The following is a 20,184-nucleotide window of genomic DNA, read 5'->3' on the forward strand; positions in this document are numbered from 1 at the left end:
CCAGCTTCTAAGTCCCTGTGTTTATTTCTAATGAATTGGATAAATTTTGCATTTATCCAATAAAATCCAGAGTATCTGTGGTCTTATAATAAATATATACATTTAATTATTTTTATTAATTTTCAGAGTAAATGAATCATCACATTACGATCTAGCCTTTACAGATGTACACTTTAAACCTGGCCAAATTCGAAGGCATTTTATTGAGGTTCCTGAGGGTGCAACATGGGCTGGTAGGTAAAATTAAAATCCACGTGACCACTTATCTCTGTTTACATTCTAATGACTATAGCTATATGAGGTTCATTTATCTGTAACATGTATTTCCCTGGTACTAATGATACTAATATAATATATATATATTTGGGCACCTTAGACTTTCTGTAAAGTTCAAAACGTTTTTAAGATCTAGTAATATTTTGCATTGGCCCATACAGCAAATTAAGCATTGGCCCATACAGCAAATTAACATCTTAAGATGTTTTTAGTATTTAAGGTTGGAGCTTAGTTTAGAATAATGCCTTATCTGGTAGTAATTTTTTTTTTTTTTTTTGAGATGGAGTCTCACTCTGTTGCCAGGCTGGAGTGCAGTGGCATGATCTTGGCTCACTGCGAACTCTACCTCCCTAGTTCAAACGATTCTTCTTCCTCAGCCTCCCAAGTAGCTTGGACTAATAGGCGTGCGCCACCACGCCCGGCTAATTTTTGTGTTTTTAGTAGAGACGAGGTTTCACCATGTTGGCCAGGGTGGTCTCGATCTCTTCACCTCATGAGACACCCGCCTCGTCCTCCCAAAGTGCTGGGATTACAGGCATGAGCCACTGCGCCCGGCCTAATTTTTAAAATACTACAAATCAGTTTAAACAATGCAGCGTTGCTTAAACCTCAAACTGTTAAACTCTTACAATTTTAGAAATAGAGCTTTTAAATCTTTGAAGCTCTGTTTATGAGAGATTTTCACTTCAGTGTCTCCGAAATTTTGAGAGTAAATGATTGCCTAACACAAAGCTCTTGAATTAACATGTTATAGTCCTGTGAGAGTGCTCATGTCATTCTTTTATACAAGAGCTGTGGGTATACCATATTTTCCTTCACAAGTTATATGTCCTAAATTTACAATTTAACAGTCAGTATGGAGGGGTGTGTCAATTGTCAGAGCTCACTCACATTGATAGAAGGAAGCAAATATGGGCAGTCAAGCAAGTGTCACCCAGTTTAAATTAGTAGCCAGCATTGTTGATACTTCTTGGATTTGGCCTCTCTGCTAAGCACTTTACAGAGATTATCTTGTCTAGTCCCATCAGAACCCTATAAGGTAGATAGGTGTCATTAGTAAAAATGGCTTGTATTTTACTCCGGAGTGTGTTTTTTGTACTTGTATGAAAGTACAAATATATTTACATCTGAGACTTTATTGAAAATGCAATATTGATACCACACGTGTATGACCTGGTTTGGGAATAACTGGTTGTATTTGGTTCCCCATACCATCTTGTGGTCACCTATCTGTATGCAGTCCATCTGTTTGTTACCTGATATCACAGGAAATACAAGACTTTTCTTGTTTTATGTAACTAGGTAAGGGCAAAATAATAGCAAAAACTGAGAGCTAAAGCAATGAATTGAACAGTACCCAGTATTGCCTGTTAATTTTCATACTGGGTTATAATGGAGCTATTGCAGCATTGAGAGGCTTCTAAGGATAATCAGGGGTTGTACTAGACTCATTCATTAAGCATATTTTTCTGTACCATCTGTGTGCCAGGCCCTTTTCAACGGGCTAAGGTGGTGAGCTACTTAGACAAGGACCCTGCTTCCAGAGGCCTTAAAAGCATCTAGTCCAAGACATTGTAGTTAAGAGAACTGGATTAGAGGGAGACAGCACAGAGTAGCGGCAAGGCCATGGGCTTTGGAAATTGAGAAGTCTGAGTTTGGATCCACACTCTGCCATACACTAATGGTTACCTGAAGGCAGGTTTCTAAATTTTCTGAACTTCTGTTTCAACTATAAATATAGTTGTTAGTCTGTTGTAAGGATCAGGGATTTTATAGAGTACTTGATACATAGCTTGTCTTCGTTGGGATTTCGCTCACACTTGACAGTACTTCTAGGGAGTGGACTCAGAGTTGCTGTGTTCAACATTTCTGGGGTACCATTCTCATAGGGCCCCTTGGAGTTGTACAGCTCCAGGCTCTGGTAACCTGTGCACTAGTAAATTAAAGAATACAAATCTATAATACTGAATTGGGTATTTGTTTAGTGATAAATGGCACTGATTTATGATTAGTTTAGGTCGGTATTGAAAAGAATTTGTTTTTTGAATAAAAATTATCCAGTGATCTAGAATGCAAGTAGTTCAGAGCATTTAACAGTCTTAGTTTTATTTCAAATAATTAGAAATATTGTCATAACACTAGATTTTGTATTCTTAGCAACTGACTAGGTCCTGAGAGCTCTGTGCCCACTTGGTTTTGTCAGCCACGGGATTGCGCCTTGCTTCAGTTCCCTTGAATTAGCTTGGGTATTCTTTAGAGAAGCTGCCAATCTGGCATTGCGGTGATCTTGGCTTACCTCCAGCGCTGCCTCAGAGTAAAGTTAAGCATGTGTAGTCCTGCCAGGCTTTGTAGAAGCACACAGCACACAAGTAGACCAAGAAGAGAGATTAGGAAGAGTTATCAATGAGGAATTGAGGCATGATAACAAATAAAGGTTTCCAAAAATATAACCTACCTACCTTTATCTGGAATTGATTGGTTTGCAGCTAAAACGAGGAGGGATTTTAAAAGGTACCCAGTTAATATAACTGTGTATGCATCTGTGGACAGCCTGCTGTTTCCAGGTGTTTACAGCATCATGATATTGGTTCATTTTAATACCAGTTTCTTTCTTTCCCATAGAAAATCTTCTACTCCTCTAACTTTATTAATATTTTATTGATTATTTGTTTTTATGGAAATATGCAGATTTGAGTGTATCATTTTATTTTTGATTCCTATTAATTCCCTCCATGGGAATTATTCCCTAAGTGGGCATTATTAAAGCCACTTTATGTCAATTTTAGGTCTTGCAAGTTTAAAGCTTTGCTTCTTTCTTTCTTATTTTAGAAGTGACAGTGTGTTCATGTTCTTCTGAGGTGTCAGCAAAGTTTGTTCTTCATGCAGTCCAGCTTGTGAAGCAAAGAGCATATCGAAGCCATGAATTCTATAAGTTTTGTTCTCTTCCAGAGAAAGGAACACTGACTGAAGCTTTTCCTGTCCTAGTGAGTTTAACTACAGTTTATAATCCTAAAGCAATTTATTTGCCTTGTTGGTATGGGCTAAGACTAAGTATTTGCATTTGATTTTATATTTTGTATTTAGCACATTGGGATAATATATTTTTTAATGCCAAAGAAAATGAAGTGGGAAGATAGAAAATCTAATTAGGGTACTTGAAATCAAGTTAGAGGTAATTAGCTCTGTAATTCGTGAATAGTTTAATCAAAGAAACATACTAGTCTGGTAGATTCTGGTGTCTTGTAGTTTGGACCCTGATTTAGATTATTCTTTGTTGTACAGTAGATTAATTTCTTTAAGACTTGTTTGCATGTCACTTAAGTTATTTTACTAATGCTGTGTTGTTAAGAAGCTATGAGGCTAATTTGCATTAGAGGAAGACTGCTACTGCTTCATGTCTAAGTTATCTCAAATGATGGCAGCACTACATTCGTATCTGTGGTGTTGGAAACGATGACGAGTCTTTCTTCCACAGAAGGAAGAGTACCGATGTTCTTCCTTCAACTCGCTCCTTTGTGTTTTCAGTTGGTTGTGGGATTTTCGCAGTATCTCTTTGTTTCTGGTTACTTTTCATGTGTGTTCTTCCATGGATCAGTGTTGCATGATTCATCTTTTTAAACTTTTAAATTCACTGATTGCTAGAAAACGTACTTTAAAACTCAGTGCAAAGAGCAATTTTTTTTTTCTTTTCTTATCTTTGTTTTTTAACAGGGAGAAAGATGTAAATGACCGTAATGTCATTTTGTTTTAGTTGCCAGGCAGCTTTGAGCCCAAACTCAACTGTGCCTATTGAGTATACCTTACAAAGTTGTAGTATCTTTCTTGTGTCATTATACTTGATTATTTTTCTTTTGGTCCTAATTTTTTATTTCACTTTGAAGTAATCAGATCACATTTGCTTTATTATATGTGCTTTCAGAAGCTGCCTAGGATCTTTTATGACAAGAAGCATAGGGTTATGAGTAAATAACTATGTATATTTAAATACTTGCACCATATCTTTGCAAATATACATGCAAATGATTTGTCTAACTCTTAGCATAGCTGTTCAAATTTTTGAGTTTTCTTGCTACAAATAGGAAAAGTTGGAAAACATGGAATTGCTCTGAAACAGCTAGTATTTATATTCTGTAATTTGAGAAAAATAAGAGATATATTTTATTTACTTTTATTTGCAGGGTGGAAAAGCAATTGAATTTTGCATTGCTCGTTGGTGGGCAAGTCTCAGTGATGTCAACATTGATTATACCATTTCTTTCCATGGGATAGTGTGTACTGCTCCTCAGTTAAACATTGTAAGTTCCATAACATTTTCATGATTTTTAATGTCAGTTACTTGTGTTATTGGAGAGTAATTTCATTGGTTAGATTTAAACTTTAATGAGGGGAAATTACCTGTGGTTCTGAAGATAATAGTAGGCTTTGTGTGTGGGTACTTATAAACTTTATATTAGACACATTTATTTTAGGTACAAAATATTGCTTATTTTTCGTAAAGTTTGAGAAAGTAATTTGACAAATATCCTTTGTAGCATGCGTCGGAAGGAATCAACCGTTTTGATGTTCAGTCCTCCTTGAAATATGAAGATCTGGCTCCCTGCATAACTTTGAAGAACTGGGTCCAAACACTACGGTATCATTCAATGTTTTAGGGACTACAAATATTGAATAGAGATTGGGGGGATCTCTTACACTCTGAAAAAAGAGCCTTTTTTTTAACCCATCTGCATGTTAGAGGTGAGAATTTTATCCTTGCCGATCTCTGCAAGGCAGTCCCAGTATCAGCTTCCAGCCTTACTGTCCCACCTGACCAGCAAAGTCAAAGATGGTGGATAGCCAATCCCTGTCATGACTAGTTAGGATCAGTGGATATTCACCTTTTTATTTCTTGCCGTAAAATAGCAAGTTAACATTCTCTCTGATATTATTTTGTGAGTCCTAATGCAATCATTTGTAGAAACTGCAATACTGAAATTTTTATTGAATAGTAGAAACTTAAGTACTGTAGCCTGCTGTTTGTGCCTCAGCACCTCCCCTTACAAAAGCAGGGCACTGTGACCTGTGTTCACATACTCACTGTGTTATAAAGATACCTGGTTTCTGTTGCTCATCAGCATGCAGCCTAGTCATAAGTGCATTAAAATAACCATTTAGGGACAATAGTCAGTGACACGGTAATGTCTAAAGATACACCGCTTCCTAGAATTATCAATAAAAATTAAAACATCCAACTTTGAAGATAGATCCAATTTATATCATTCTAATGTTGTCTTCCTAAATCTAAAAAATTGGAGCTAAATTTAAAGGAGTAGATTATGTTTCACTGACATTTTAAACTATATTTAAAACGTGCTTTTCAGTGTCAGTTTTCTCCTTTATAAAATCTGAACGTTAGCAGCTTCCTTCAGAGGACTACTAAAAATATGAAATACCATTCCCTTGGCCAGGAGGAGGGCTGAGTGTGGCCCCTGCTATCTGGTGAGCACCCGGGGCCTGGGGAGGTCTGTGCTGTGCACAACACAGTACTGTCAATAGTTTGCACAAGGAGTACAAATCAGAACCTATCTTACAACACTTTTAGTTGTCACCCTAGTGTTGGGATTTGGTTGTGTTAAGAGGTATTTGTTGGTATTTGAAAATGTTTTTGCCATGAAAAGATTGCCTTTGTAATATTTATTGCAAAATTTAAACTGTATGTATTGATATGATTCAATCAAAGAATTATGTAAGTTAATGGTTAAAATATTGTAGAGTATACTGAAAAGGATAGCTCTCAGGAAGGTACATCTGTCACTTCTTGCAATATGTTACGGATTTTGTTGCTTATGGTTTTGTCTGTTTCAATGAACTCTTGAATCAAACCAGTTATGTAGTTTCCTCATTACAGCCCAGTGAGTGCAAAAACAAAACCTTTAGGATCAAGAGATGTTTTGCCAAATAACCGTCAACTTTATGAGATGGTCCTGACATATAACTTTCATCAAGTAAGTGTTTGCCTAGTAAAGGATGAACTTTTGTGTTTTATTTATGATTCATAAAATCAAAAATGGAAGGACAGTGTATATGGTGTATATATATAAAACAGAATCAAGTGATTAACATTGGTTAATTTGGAATTACTCTTTAGGAAATTATAATTTGTAATTAAATGCCATTCAGTCGTAAAGTCACAAAATGTAATTGAGTGGTGACCTAACCTTGAGCCTTGGTTTATAAAATCACTGATCACTGTCCATCTGACCCAGGGATGATTAGAAGGCTCAGAAATACCATCTGTCTTCTGATGATGGTGCTGGGCCTGATTGCTTTCTGTGAAGAAGGCACTGGAACAGGAAAAGATCAGAGTAGCTCCCAGGTGCAATGGGTGGCGGAAGTAATGGAGGCCAGTGTAAATGCTGGATCAATGAGATTTCAATAAAACTGTTACTGAAACACACATCAGTTTGGTTATAATGTTAGGGAAATGAATTGGTTTCAGTGAGTTTTCAGATTACAGTTTTATAAAGTAATTAGAGGTCCTGAAATATGTATATATTGCTTTATTAATGAATACACATAGCCAGGTGTGTGTTTTCAGAAGTTTGTAAGAGAGCAGTGACTTTTATAAGTGCCAAAATACTATGTGTTCTATATTTTCAAAATTTTTTGCCACAAGTACTTTTCATTTTTAAATGAAAAAGTCTCATGTCAATAACAATATTAAAAATTTGTATCAGAAATTATATGCAAATCATGCAAAGTAATCCTTTTTTTTTTTTTTTTTAATAGCCCAAGAGTGGGGAAGTAACTCCAAGCTGCCCACTACTTTGCGAACTATTATATGAATCTGAATTTGACAGCCAACTGTGGATTATTTTTGACCAGAACAAAAGACAGATGGGTTCAGGTGATGCCTATCCACATCAGGTATAAAATACAGAAGCTCATTCCTGAACTAACAAAATCCTGGTTTCTTGTTATGGTAACGTTCATACTTTAAAAAAAGAAAATGATAGCTTTGCATTTAGTACTTTCACAAACCATAAGAGCCTGTTGTTTGTTGTAGTTGGTGAGGAACAGATTGTGTCAACTCTTTCACCATGTAGTTGTGCTGAATTAGAGGAGGACAAAGGTGAAGCTTGCCACATTGGCCAGCATAACTTTTGGTGTGTGTAGTGTTTCTCCTTCCTATACACTGATTCTACCTACCTGAAGGTAGATCAAAGCATACATCAAAGATATGTGAGCCTCTTGAAATGATCCTAAGTCTGAGGGGGCTAAAGAGAGCACTGCAGCAGTGGCCACGTGTCTTCAGTTCATTTGTACTTTTAAATTTGCTACCTTACTGGACAACTCTGTAATGAGCACTTACTACATACCAGGCACTATGCTTTGTGCTGTTTTATTGAAGAGAAAAATCACATAATTTATAGATATTTTATCCCCTAGAGATTACTGCAAAGAAATGAGACATTTCCTGTAACATGTATAATTTTATGCTGACAAATGAAAATAATTTATGGAGATTTTTTTCAATTCGTTGTTAAAGGAGTGATATCTATTTTCCTCAAAGCAAGTAGCAGTCACATCTCATTACAGAATGCCCTACTGCAGTGCTATTACTTTGGTTACTTTTTAAATCTCAGAAAAAGTGGCTGACACAGGATACAGCGTCTCATCCTCTTGAACCTGTTACCTGGGTAATAAACTTGTATTCCTTGATCTCTATTGGTTTCCTGTTTGTTTCAAGTCTGTAATAAAGGAGTGACATTTTGGTTGTAATTTGAAGATCAGCTGGGCATGGTGGCACATGTCTGTGATCCCATCTACTCAGGAAGCTGAGATGGGAGGATCGCTTGAGCCCGGGAGCTCTAGGCTATGGTGCACTATGATTGCACCAGTTAACAGCCACTGCACTTCAGCCTGGGCAACATAGCAAGTCCCCGTCTCTAAAAGTAAATAAGGATTACCAGTAGTCATAAGTTACGTGTGTGTATTTGTCTTAGATATTCTGTGGTGCCCCAATTTTGCTAATATTTTTGGAAAGAATAGGGGCTTTGAAGTCAGACCTGACTCCAGCTCTCTTATACTTCACTCTGTGTGATGTTAGGCAAGTCACTTGATGTCCCTGGTCCTGTCTGCTGACCAGCATACTAGGGACTTTGTGTGTATATGAAAGTCTGGATAGTGCCTTGCACTGTACCTCACATATTATAAGCAAGTCTGTGAATGGCAACTTTCACTGTATCCTCTTTCAGTGATTTCCATTGACTTGGTTAAACTTAACTTTTCCCAAATGTTGTTTTTCTTTTTTAGTATTCTTTGAAACTGGAGAAAGGAGATTATACAATTCGACTGCAAATTCGCCATGAGCAAATCAGTGATTTGGAACGCCTTAAAGACCTTCCATTTATTGTTTCTCATAGATTGTCTAATACCTTGAGCTTAGATATTCATGAAAATCATAGTTTTGCACTTCTAGGGAAGAAGAAATCGAGCAACTTGACATTACCACCCAAATATAACCAGCCATTCTTTGTTACTTCCTTACCTGACGATAAGTAAGTGATAACATTGCTTATACTTACTGCCCATCTTATACACTGTAGTCCTTTTAATGTAAGTTTATGACATCTAGGCTAAATTTGGAGTATGTTGTCTTTTTTTTTTTTTTTTGACTGAAGTCATTTCTTCCTTTGATTTTTGAAGTCTTAGCTATGGGAATGAAAATTCAATGTGGAATTGTTTTCATGTTTTTCCCCTTACTTGTCTTTGTGAAACTTTCTCTTTTGTTGCTTTTTTTCCCTTTGAATTCTCTTGTTTAGAATACCTAAAGGGGCAGGACCTGGATGCTATCTTGCAGGATCCTTAACATTGTCAAAGACTGAACTAGGAAAGAAAGCTGTAAGTATTAGTTTTTTAAACACTGAAATTACCTATTACAAAATTTCCATTTCTTTAAAGATAAAAATTAATTCTACATTTCAGAATGGGTAAAAGAGAAGGTACTCTTGGGAAAAAAAATTTAATCCTTTTTTCCCAGGTTACTAGTGAAGGTCAGTTAATATTTAGTTGTCTTTTAAAATGTATACTACTTTTGAAATATTTAGGCTTCTTTTTCACAAGCCGGCAGTACTCAGGCCCTGAACTTGTCTTACCTCCTGTGGCTAATACACTTGAACTTCCCGTGAAACACATAAATACAAATCAAAATTGGCTTTAAAAAATATGATGTTTAAGATTAGAACATGTTATAGAAATTTAACCAATATAAGATTATGGACATAGGAATAAATCAGATTATCTTGGGGTGCTTTTAAAAAGTAGTCAGAACAATTATTACTCTAAAACATGTTTCTTCACACTTCTACAGACCTTTCTCATTGGAATTTCACATGGTTAAGTAGGAAAATATGAGATACTTCTTTTGGTATTGCTTTTTAATTTCAAAATGATGCTTTTTGTTAGAAATATGTTTCTTATTGTTGTTTAGAGATAAATGTTACAATTTTACAAGTACCTACCTGTTTTTGTTTTTTCCTTCTGTGTTTTCATTAAAAATGTATTATGAGAATGGTGTTTATATAGATCTATCACCTTTTGTCATAAAAATCGTTTTAGCTCAATGCCAGTAAAAGTTGTCATTCTTAACAGTTTTGTATCTCTCTTTACTATTACTTCTTACAGAGCTAAGCCTGCTACATAAATGCTGTTATCAGAATGAGTAGATCTCATATATCTTAAGAATTATATATATTTATTGTCAGTATTGAATCAAAGGCCATTTATTTACTGTCATTGAAGCATAATTGGGGAAGTTTGTGCTTAGAAAAAGTTGCCTACCCTGACATTTCTTGGGTCTCGTTTCAGTTTATACTGTTTATACATACATACTTTAGTATAATTTGAAGTAAATCAATAGTTAATGATTTGCAATTAATAATGCACTGATTTAAGAAACCCTGGTAGTCTTTTTTGTAGATTTCATTTCACAGGAAGCATAGCTACTTCAGCTATTGGGCTTCAGCTGTTGGGCTTCAGCTCTGAATTTTCGTTCAGATGACAGATGACACTTCTGAAGAGTCTGTTTACTTGTGAAGAGTATAACAGAAAAGCATTATTAGTAAAATAATGGGCTTTTAGCAATTCAGAAATAGTTACTACTTCCCAGCTATATTGTTTTAGGAGACAATTGTGAAATTAAATTACAAATATGTGGTGTTAACAATGGTAGCTCTTTATCAAGGGAGACTTTCCTGGGAGAAAGCGGTAACTTAAAGCTGTTGAGTTCATAGTAACTTCCATCACATTGTTTATGTAATCTTTTCTCAGTGGTTTAGCATTTCTTGTTTTTTGGTAGTTGGGAAGGTAACTTTTACTTCACTTTGACTTTCACAGTAACTTTGTTGCTTTTTATAGGAATGCATAGGCTGTGGGGTTGTTGTGGTACCCTTTAATCAGATTAGATCATCAACTAAATTTACTATTTTAAGAAATGCTTTCATAAGTAATGGATTTTGATCTACTAAATTTTTCAATAAGAAGTTGACAGGTACTCTGAGTAATAACATATTTGAGTACTTTTTCTCATTTAAGAAATGAAAGTGGCAATGTTGCTTTCTTTAAAAGCGTGCCATCTTGATCACAGACCTGAGCCTTCTAAGTGGTGTGACACAGGTGGAACATAAACTGAAAGACAATTAGACAGAGGTTCTGTCTCCATCCTGTGTAGATTATGCATGTTTTCTTACAGAATGTCGTTCTAACTCCCAGGGGCAGTCTGCAGCAAAACGACAAGGAAAATTTAAAAAGGTACTGATTGTCAGTTCTTAAAAAAGATGTCTTAAAGCCTTATTTGCATATTAAACTTTTTTCTGTCACTATTATAAACCTTTTTTTTTTTAAATAAGTCTCCCTTAGTTTCCTTTCTTTGCATTCTGAAGTATAGTGCTCTTAGCTCTACTTACAAGCATTGTTGACATACTGCTTTTCTAAAGGGTTTTTTTTTCCCCACCATAAATTCCTGGAAGACTCATTTTCTCTGTGTATACAGACATTTTAATGCTATTCATTTCTTGCTACAGATATGATAACAAGTAACAATATTTGAAATTTTTCATATTTACAATTTTACAGAGAGATGGATGTGATAGTTTTTTTTTTTTAGCCATATAAGCTAAAGCGCTTAATTATTTTTTTAAAGTCTAAAAGCGCTTTTAAATTGGGTGATTTGATTAATAAAATGTTGCAGCTTTTTAAAGTGAACTTTATTCCCTGCTCTTGTATCAATTCTGGTTCTGAAAGAACAGAAACAAGAAAGAGCGATGGACGTAGCAGGAACAGAAATAAGGACTGTTCACTGACAATTAAAGCTTACGCTAAGACCACAGAGTTTAAGGCCATCGCTACTAAGTGGTCTGATCAGCCTCTCTGCAGCATATTAAGCAATCTTTGATTTACTACTGGGGCCAGATTTAACTCAGAAAAGAAAATTTCTGCTAAAAATATATTTTAGGGCCAGGCACAGTGACTTATGCCTATAATTCCAGCACTTTGGGAGGCCAAGTTGGGCAGATCCCTTGAGCTCAGGGGTTTGAAACCAGCCTGGGCAACATGGTGAAACCCTATCTCTACAAAAAAATATAAAAATTAGCCAGGTGTGGTGGCACACAGTTACAGTCCCAGCTACTCTATGGGAGGCTGAGGTGGAAAGATCGCTTGAGCCTGGGAGGCGGAGGCTGCAGTGAGCTGAGATTGCACCACTGCACTTCAGTCTGGGCCACAGAGTGAGACCCTGTCTCAAAACAAACAAATATATATGTGTGTGTGTGTGTGTGTATGAAAGGGACTGCATATTTAATACGCTTTCTGGTGAAGACCTGCTACATCATTCAGCATTTTCATGATTTCCTTTTAAACAGAAAGATTTACAGTGGGAAAATCAGTAATGTCCTAATGTATAAACAAAAGATAACTTTATATTTCTTATTTCATAGTGATATGGAACTGGGGAATCACCATTCTGTAAACAGCTTAAATTCCTTTATTAAGATGTCTTCTGAAATGTCCATATTATTACATAATAGTAAATAATTTGTCCAAACAAAATACAGATAACTAGGAATCATCTTTCTGGAGAAAGATCTAAAGATCAGTATTTCTCACCTGGGTGTCTTGACCGATTTGGGGGCCGTGTAATGGGATAAAAACAACATTGTTTTAAAAACAGGAAATGTCAGTTCATCAGACTCATAAAATTGTAATTTCATTTTATGTATTAATGTGTATATCTTTGGGACATTGTGAGAATAGTTTGCAAGTCACTGCTTTAGAGAACAAGGAAAAGATACTCTAGGAATCTATTAAAAATAGAAGGCACTTACCACGAAAGCCATAGCAATTATTTTTCTTATTTTAGTTGACCTTTCGCAAGTTTTGGTAGATTTTGTCTGAATTAGGTTGTATAGTTAGGAAAACATTGAATGAATAGAAAGGCATTTACTTGATGATTAGTAAAGCTTCATTTGAAGAACTTAGCAGCTAGAGTTATCTCTGCTTCTTCCTTTCTGTCTTCAATGCAAGTACACAATAAAGCTCTTATTTTAGAAATAATTAGTATTACAGTTTTACAGTCACATTACGAAGAAAAAAATACATGTATAATTCCCGGTTGATGAAGATAAATAGCATTTTGTATATAATTCTTAATAGATTTTTTCTCTGGGTTTCAGTGACTTGATTTGAAAAAGTATGTCACCCTTTTTAAAATTCCTTGTAAAATGCAATAATATACTTTTTTTTTTTTTTTTAAAGAGTCTCACTCTACACTCCAGGCTAGATTACAGTGGCACAATCGTAGCTCACTGTTGCCTCCAGCTCCTGGGCTCAAGCGATCTTCCCACCTCAGCCTCCCTGGAGTGACTGGGACTACAGGCATGTGCCACTATGCCTGGCTAAGTTTTACTTTTCGTAGAGAGAGGTCTTATTGCCCAAGGTGGTCTAAAACTCCTGGCCTCAGACAATCCTACTGGCTCAGCCTCCCAAAGTGCTGGAATTACAGACATGAGCCACTGCACCCAGCCTGAATATTGTCACTTTTAACAGATCATAAATAGCACTCAAATATGATATACATCTTTAAAATGGTTTATGTGAAGCTTTTAAAATTTTGAATATTCAGTTACTAATAATTTAAAGAACTAAAGAAATTGCTATTTGGAACAACAGTTTAACTTACAGTGCATTGTGTTGCCCAGAGAGTAGTTATTGGTTTGGCAGGTGAGTTTGACTTTCTAAATAACACTGTTCAGTTTGAACACTGTTGAAATACTTCGTGAGTAGCTGGAATGCTTTTTTTCTAAACGTAACCATTAAATATGTACTGTAGAGAAATCTTCATAGCATTTCTGCTCTGAAGATTCTTCTTGACTGTCTCTTTAAACCATAATCAAGATTTCTCAAGATTAAAGGTACAAAATTATTTCTATTAAATTGATACTATGTTAACCCCTTGAGAATTGTCATAAAAATATTAATATTGGCACAAAGAAGAAATTATTGTGATACAGCAAGTGACAAATAGCGCCATTTTTCTTTTGATTAGAAATTAAAACTACCAGGTTTATAATTTTTACTAATAAAAAAATTCCCTGTCCTGAAACATCTTGTAGGATTACACTAACTTTTATAGTTAATTTGATATATTTAATACGTAAAATGCTGATTACAAAACCTTGGTTTTTGTTTCCGTGAGATAATTCATCATAAACTTTCTTTGTCTCTTTTTTGCTTTTAATGATAGTTTAAGGTTGCTAGGATATCTTTTTTCCTACTTTTGATAGGTCTTTGTTAGAGTTCATTGTAAATCCTAAATTAATTTTAAAGATGGCTCATTTTAAATTCAATTCTCTTTTCTCTCTTCTGTACTAAAACAATAGCACATATCTCTGAGTCTGAGGAGGAAGTGCCTCACAACATACAGGCTGCCTCCCTAAGAGCAGCAGACCTCTCTCCCTGATACCGCGAGGAGGTGCGGGAAGCTCAGGGAGAAAGACTGGAGACCGCTCATTCTAGCACACTGGGTGGCAGAGAAGCTCAATTCCATGGAAAATGGAGCTATATTAACAGAAAGTAAATATTGGAGGCCACTTAGCCCCTTCAATTCCTAGATGTGTTGTCTTTACTGTACTGATGACACGGATGCAGTCTGTTTTCATAAGAACTTGCTGGTAGAAGATCAGCTCAGATTTTGCGCTTACCTTGGCTTTGCTCAGGGCAGTGCCCGCCCAGAGAGTGAACCTTGAGAAGGAGAGGAGAAGGACAGGCAGCTGGGTCCTGAAAGAGCTAGCCCAAGCAGTAGACCTGTTTCCTTTTCCCAGTCTCATGTTTCACATAAGGACTTTGTTTACAGGTTCTGGCTCCCTGACCTCAGAGGGAGAATGACAGCCAGTGGCTACGAATGGATTTATATGGTTATATCTGACGTCAAAGTGGTTTTCTGTGCTTTAAATGAATCAGTGTGGAGATAGCAGTTATTATTTTGTGTTGGAATACTATTAGAACTACAACCATAGTTCCTGGTTTACTGTTACATCATTTTATACCCTGAAATTGTGTTTGTGAAAATTGTTAAAATGGGAATATTTGTGTAGTATATGCTCCTAAACATCCTATATACAGGGAGGTGGGGACTTGCAATATTATTTTTTTACTCAACCAGAGTAAAGCTTTTTCAGTGAATGTCTTTTTGGTAACATTTGTTTCAATTTTATGAACTTTGTTAATTAAAATGAATATAGTATTTTAATTTAGCACCATTTTAAATACAAACCCAAAGATAGAAATTGAGGAACTGACTTAATAAATAATGGCTTAATTAAGGACACCCAGTTATTGTGCCAAAAACAAATCTAGCAGATATAGCATGTGATTTCATTTCCCAAATAATGCTTTACCTTTCACAAGTCAAGATTTATCTGTGAATAAAATAAATACAGTTACTCTCCATTTCTCTGCTGCTGTCTTCAAAGCAAAACTTCTCAAAAGACCCACAGACGTATTGACTTCCATTCTCTTTTCATCTCTGTCTTCTCTGGTCTGGACTGTTCCACTGTCCCCTGACACTGTTCTTGTCCAGGGGGGTCAGCAGGCTCTGTGCTGCCAGGTTTTCAGTTCCTACTTCATCGTACACTGCCTCTCAGCTAGGTGGGCAGTTGATCATTTTCCTTCTTGCTGTTTTCCTCAAGGCTTCCATGATCCCAGGTGCTTTTTGTTTTCCCTTTCTCACTCACAGAGCTGCTTTTTCCATTCTCCATCCCTAATCTTATTCATCTACATATTTTTCAGCATTGTCGGCAAACGCATTGGTTCTACCTTTAAATCTGTTCATTTTCTCCAATTTTGTTTTTAGTCTAAGGCGCAGCGTAGGGTTTCCTAGGTTTGTTTCCTAACTTGTTGTTTTCCTGCCTCCACGTTTACCCTCTATAATCTATTTTCCAAATAGAACACAAACCAAAATTTTCATCCATACAGGAACTAGAGTCATTAAACAAAAAGCAGAAATCTTTAATCATGTCACTGTCTTTTGTAAAACTCTTCTGGTGTGCTTCTTAGTGCGCTTAGAATACTATATATAGTATTTTTTCTTTTCTTTTTTAAACCATATTCTCTCAAGCCCTACTTAAGTTGGCTGCCGCCTGCTTTCTCAGAAGATACAGCTGTGCTTGCTTTATACCCAGCTCAGGTCTTTACACTTGCTCATCTTCTCCTTGTTCATTTAGGGTCGTTTGCATAAGATATTACCTCTTCAGAGTGGCTTTCCGTAGCCACTTTGTGTACATCGGCTCCCCCTTGTTACCTGACAGTCACTCTATCCTTTTATTCTGTTTTGTTTTCTTCGTATCAGATGTCAGCATCTGGTGTGTTCTTTACCTATTCGAGCATTACCTGGCACGTCGCGGGGACTCAGTAAGTCCTGTTGGTTTAATGAAGGTGTAAATGTCCCCTTAAATTTACTTAGAGGATCTTTTTTTACTTTGGACTTATTTCATCCTCTTCTCAGATTTAAAATGTGAAAGGTTAGTGTACTTTTGTCATCTGTCTGCCAAGTAAAGCCAAGAATACCAAATATACTCAAATGGAGAAAAGTGGGTTCTTCTCTCTTTTATTTTAAAGGAGATATTTGAAGTATCAGTACTCAGCATCAGTTTGTGAGAAAATTACTGTGACCAGAGATTGGAATTTTTGGTGTATTGTGACCCTTAGAATCTAGAATACAGTGTAGTACTACTCAGGTGCAGCCCATGTTACATGACATGTAGCTATTGAAGATGATTTTGACATATGTAAAATTAAGCATATTAATCTAAGAATCTCTCTCCACATTCGTAGGATGTAATCCCTGTTCATTACTACTTAATACCTCCACCAACAAAGACTAAGAACGGCAGCAAAGATAAGGAAAAAGATTCAGAAAAAGAGAAAGATTTGAAAGAAGAGTTTACTGAAGCATTACGAGATCTTAAAATTCAGTGGATGACAAAGTAGGTTTTTAAATGTATTTTAATTCTTTAAATGTTTAGTTCTGTTTTCTCAACTATAACAATATTGTGTATATATACATAGACCGTATTTTAAAATGTTAATAGCAGATGGTAGGATTATAGGTGCTTTTAAATTTTCCTCTTTTTATATAAATGTGTAATTTATTTAAATTATAAATTTGTAATTTTGTGATTAAATGTTTTAATTTTTATTTTAATCACTCTAATTTGTTCTTGGAAGATAATTATATTGGAAAGTATAAAAAAGAAAAATCACTTTTGCCCACAATTCATAAATAGTCATTGTCCTCATATTATTTTTTTCTTCTGTGTTTGTACATGTAGCAGTGTGGATAAAATTAGTTTCCATTTTTCAGTTACTTTTTTATTATGATTTAACAGCCCTGTGAAATACCATTTGTAATGTCTGTGTTGTATATGGTTCTATGGATGCAGCATAATGTATTTAAACATTTTATTTTGCATATATATATTTATAGCTTTTCTTCCTGATGCTGTGATAAACATTTTTATACATAAAGGTGATTTTTTAAAATTTCCATCATGTGGCATCTTAAAAGTAAAAATCGTCTTGCTATATTTTGCCAGATTGCCTTCTGAGATGAGTGTAATAATTTACACTCATCTAGCCATGTATGTGTGCTACTACACAGTGCAAAAGCGGGCCATTACTGCTGTCTTAAATTACATCTCTAGTTATTATTAAAGGAGAGCTTTTTAGATGGTATCATTCATTATTAGTGTAGCTTCTGAGAGTTGAGCGTATTCTTCACCTTTTTTTCCTGTTGAGACATTAGATGTTTCTGGTTGGTTAAAACTTTTTACATAAAAGATATTAATGCTTTTCTGCACTTGCCACAGATTTTACTCTAGTTTACTCTTTGACTTTGGGCTTACTTTCTACTTGAAATTTATTCTATATAGTCAAATCAGTTGCTTTTTCCATCTGTTGTGCAATATTTCTTTTACTGCTGGTATTTTATGGGAATCCTCTTTAGCTGATTATGTATGCATCCTTGCAGTTACATGGTTTTAGAGGGAATAGAAGTCATCATGATGTGAAAATATTTCCCAGAGATTGAACCATTGTAATGTCAGTTCACATGCAAATATACCTTTCCCACTTAAAACTACGTTGTATCTCCACTGGAAGTCAAAGTCTTCAGGTCTGTCTCTGCCTGATTTTAGGATGTCGTAAACAGTTGACAATAAAATATAAATTCTTCAAAAGTGAAATTGCAGAGATTGTCTTCTGGCATGACAGCCTGAGGAGACCCATGATGCTGGTCCCCAGTAAAACTAGTGAAAATTATTTAAAAACAAAACAAAACAACTTTTAAAAGCCCCTGGAAATGGTCCAAAGGACATACAGCAAATGAAGAAACATCTATTCAAAAATACCTACAAAAATTGGTTAAGAAAAGCAAGAGTCTGTGATATTTGAACCAAGACCACTGCCTCCCTTTCCTCTCGCAGTTCAGTGAGCCAGAAACTTTACTTCCGATCTTGCCTTCAGGAGCTCCAGCTCCTGGGGGAGGAAAGGCTTTCCTCCTTGGAGAAGCAGGATGTCATCATTTCTCATCCTGACCCACTGCCAGTTGCAGCGGCTCAGTTCCTGCTGAGTGCTGTCAAAAGGTGGGGACTCTCTTCTTCTGCTAACCCTTACTTGTGAAGTACTGTTGGGAACACTGGGGCCCTAATATCCAGGAGGCTGTGGTTCCATAGCACACGAGGCAAGCTGAGAAGACCACAGGAGAGTGCTAAGCTCCTTAAGTGGGCGTGTGACTCAAAGAAAAACATGCCATTCTTCCACTCCCTGTTCCAGAGCTTGGGCTTAGTGATTTTGCCAGTGGGGCCTCAGGAGTTCATAAAACTGACAGCTCCTAATTTCTTCCTGAAGGAATTGACTTCATTTGCAACAGAAGATAGAGAAGTCCATGTACCTAAGGGTTCTCTCCAAAATGGGGAAAAAAGGAATGAAAAAAAATGAACAGAGCAGAGCCTCAGAGAAATGTGGGATACCATTAGTGCACCAAAATCCATGGAACAGGAGTACCAGGAGAACAGAGAGAAAGCAAAAATATATCCAGTGAAATAATGGCTGGAAACACCCCATATTTATTGAAAGATATTAACCTACATATCCAGGGAACTCAATGAACTCAAAGTAAATGGAAAGAAATCCACAAATAGACATAGCGTGTTAAAAATACTGAAAGTCAAAGATAAGGAGAAGATCTTGAAAGGAGCAAGACAAAACTCCTCATCACTTATAAAGAAATACTAGTAAGGTTAACAACTGACTTCTGAGCAGAAACACTAGAGGTCAGATAGCAGTGGGATTCTGAGTGCTCAAAGTCTCAACCAATAATCCTATATCCAGCAAAACTATCCTTTAAAAATGAAAATGAAATAAAAAACTCCCAGGTAAACCGGAGAATTTGTTGCTAGCAAACCCACCTTATAAGAAGTACTAAAAGAGGTTCTTCAACCTGAAAGCAGGTGATCTCAGGCAGTAATTTGAATCTACATCGGTGAGAGTGGGGAAAGAAATGCTGGTAAAGTTAATTATTATGGAATTATAAAAGCATGAAGTTCTCCTTTTTTTCCTGTTAACTAATTTAAAAAGCTCTTCTCTGAATGTTGTGTATATATTAGGCCTATGTAATATTTAAACGTAATAGTCTGTAATATATATTTACTGATAGCACAAAGGAGCAAAACTGTATTGGGCTAAAGAAATGACTGCAGATAGTAAAGTAATTATTATAACAATTGATTGGTGTATAACAGTAATAGATACAACAGATAGAATACTACTACACAAGGAAGGAGACGGGAGTAGAGCTATAAATGGATAACATTTCTATATCTCACTGAAATTAAGCTAGGAAAAATCTGAAGCTGATTCTTATAAGTTAAGATGTATATGGTAAGCCTTAGAGCAACCACTAAGGAAAACTAAAAATAAACTGAAAAAAATCATTAAATAAATTTAAATGTTCATTTAAAAATATTCACTTAATACAAAAGAAAGCTGTAAAGGAGGAACAGTGGAACAAAAAAAAGACATAGGATACGTCAAAAGCAAAAAATCAAATCAAAGACCTAAGTCCAAATATATCAATAATTTAAAGTTAACAGGAAATTAAGAGAATCCCATTTACAATAACATTGAAAAAAATAAAATGTGTCGGAATATGTTTAGCAAAAGAGATGTAAGAATTACACATCAAAACTATAAAACATTGTTGAAAGAAATTTAAAAGACCTGAGTAAATGGAAAAGGTATTCCATGTCTGTGGACTAGTAGACTTAATATCATTACACTACTCTTCATATTGATCGAACGATTCAGTTGAATTCC

At 35.6% G+C, this 20,184-nt stretch overlaps 1 protein-coding gene across 3 annotated transcripts in view; it reads left to right on the forward strand.

Moving 5' to 3' along the window:
* Positions 1–20,184, forward strand: part of TPP2 (tripeptidyl peptidase 2) — an 83,020-nt gene that overhangs the window by 44,308 nt on the left and 18,528 nt on the right. For 2 of the 3 annotated variants that reach the window (XM_025364332.1, XM_025364330.1), the window contains exons 16-24: positions 127–233; positions 3,106–3,260; positions 4,455–4,571; positions 4,809–4,909; positions 6,164–6,260; positions 7,045–7,182; positions 8,572–8,816; positions 9,081–9,159; positions 16,645–16,796. In XM_025364332.1, the coding sequence (XP_025220117.1) occupies positions 127–233; positions 3,106–3,260; positions 4,455–4,571; positions 4,809–4,909; positions 6,164–6,260; positions 7,045–7,182; positions 8,572–8,816; positions 9,081–9,159; positions 16,645–16,796 (1,191 nt within the window). Of the gene's footprint in view, positions 1–126; positions 234–3,105; positions 3,261–4,454; positions 4,572–4,808; positions 4,910–6,163; positions 6,261–7,044; positions 7,183–8,571; positions 8,817–9,080; positions 9,160–11,028; positions 11,068–16,644; positions 16,797–20,184 lie in introns of all 3 variants that reach the window. The other variant, XM_025364331.1, reaches the window with a different exon arrangement.

The sequence above is a fragment of the Theropithecus gelada genome, chromosome 17 (genome assembly GCF_003255815.1).
Source record: "Theropithecus gelada isolate Dixy chromosome 17, Tgel_1.0, whole genome shotgun sequence".
Lineage (NCBI taxonomy): Eukaryota > Metazoa > Chordata > Mammalia > Primates > Cercopithecidae > Theropithecus > Theropithecus gelada.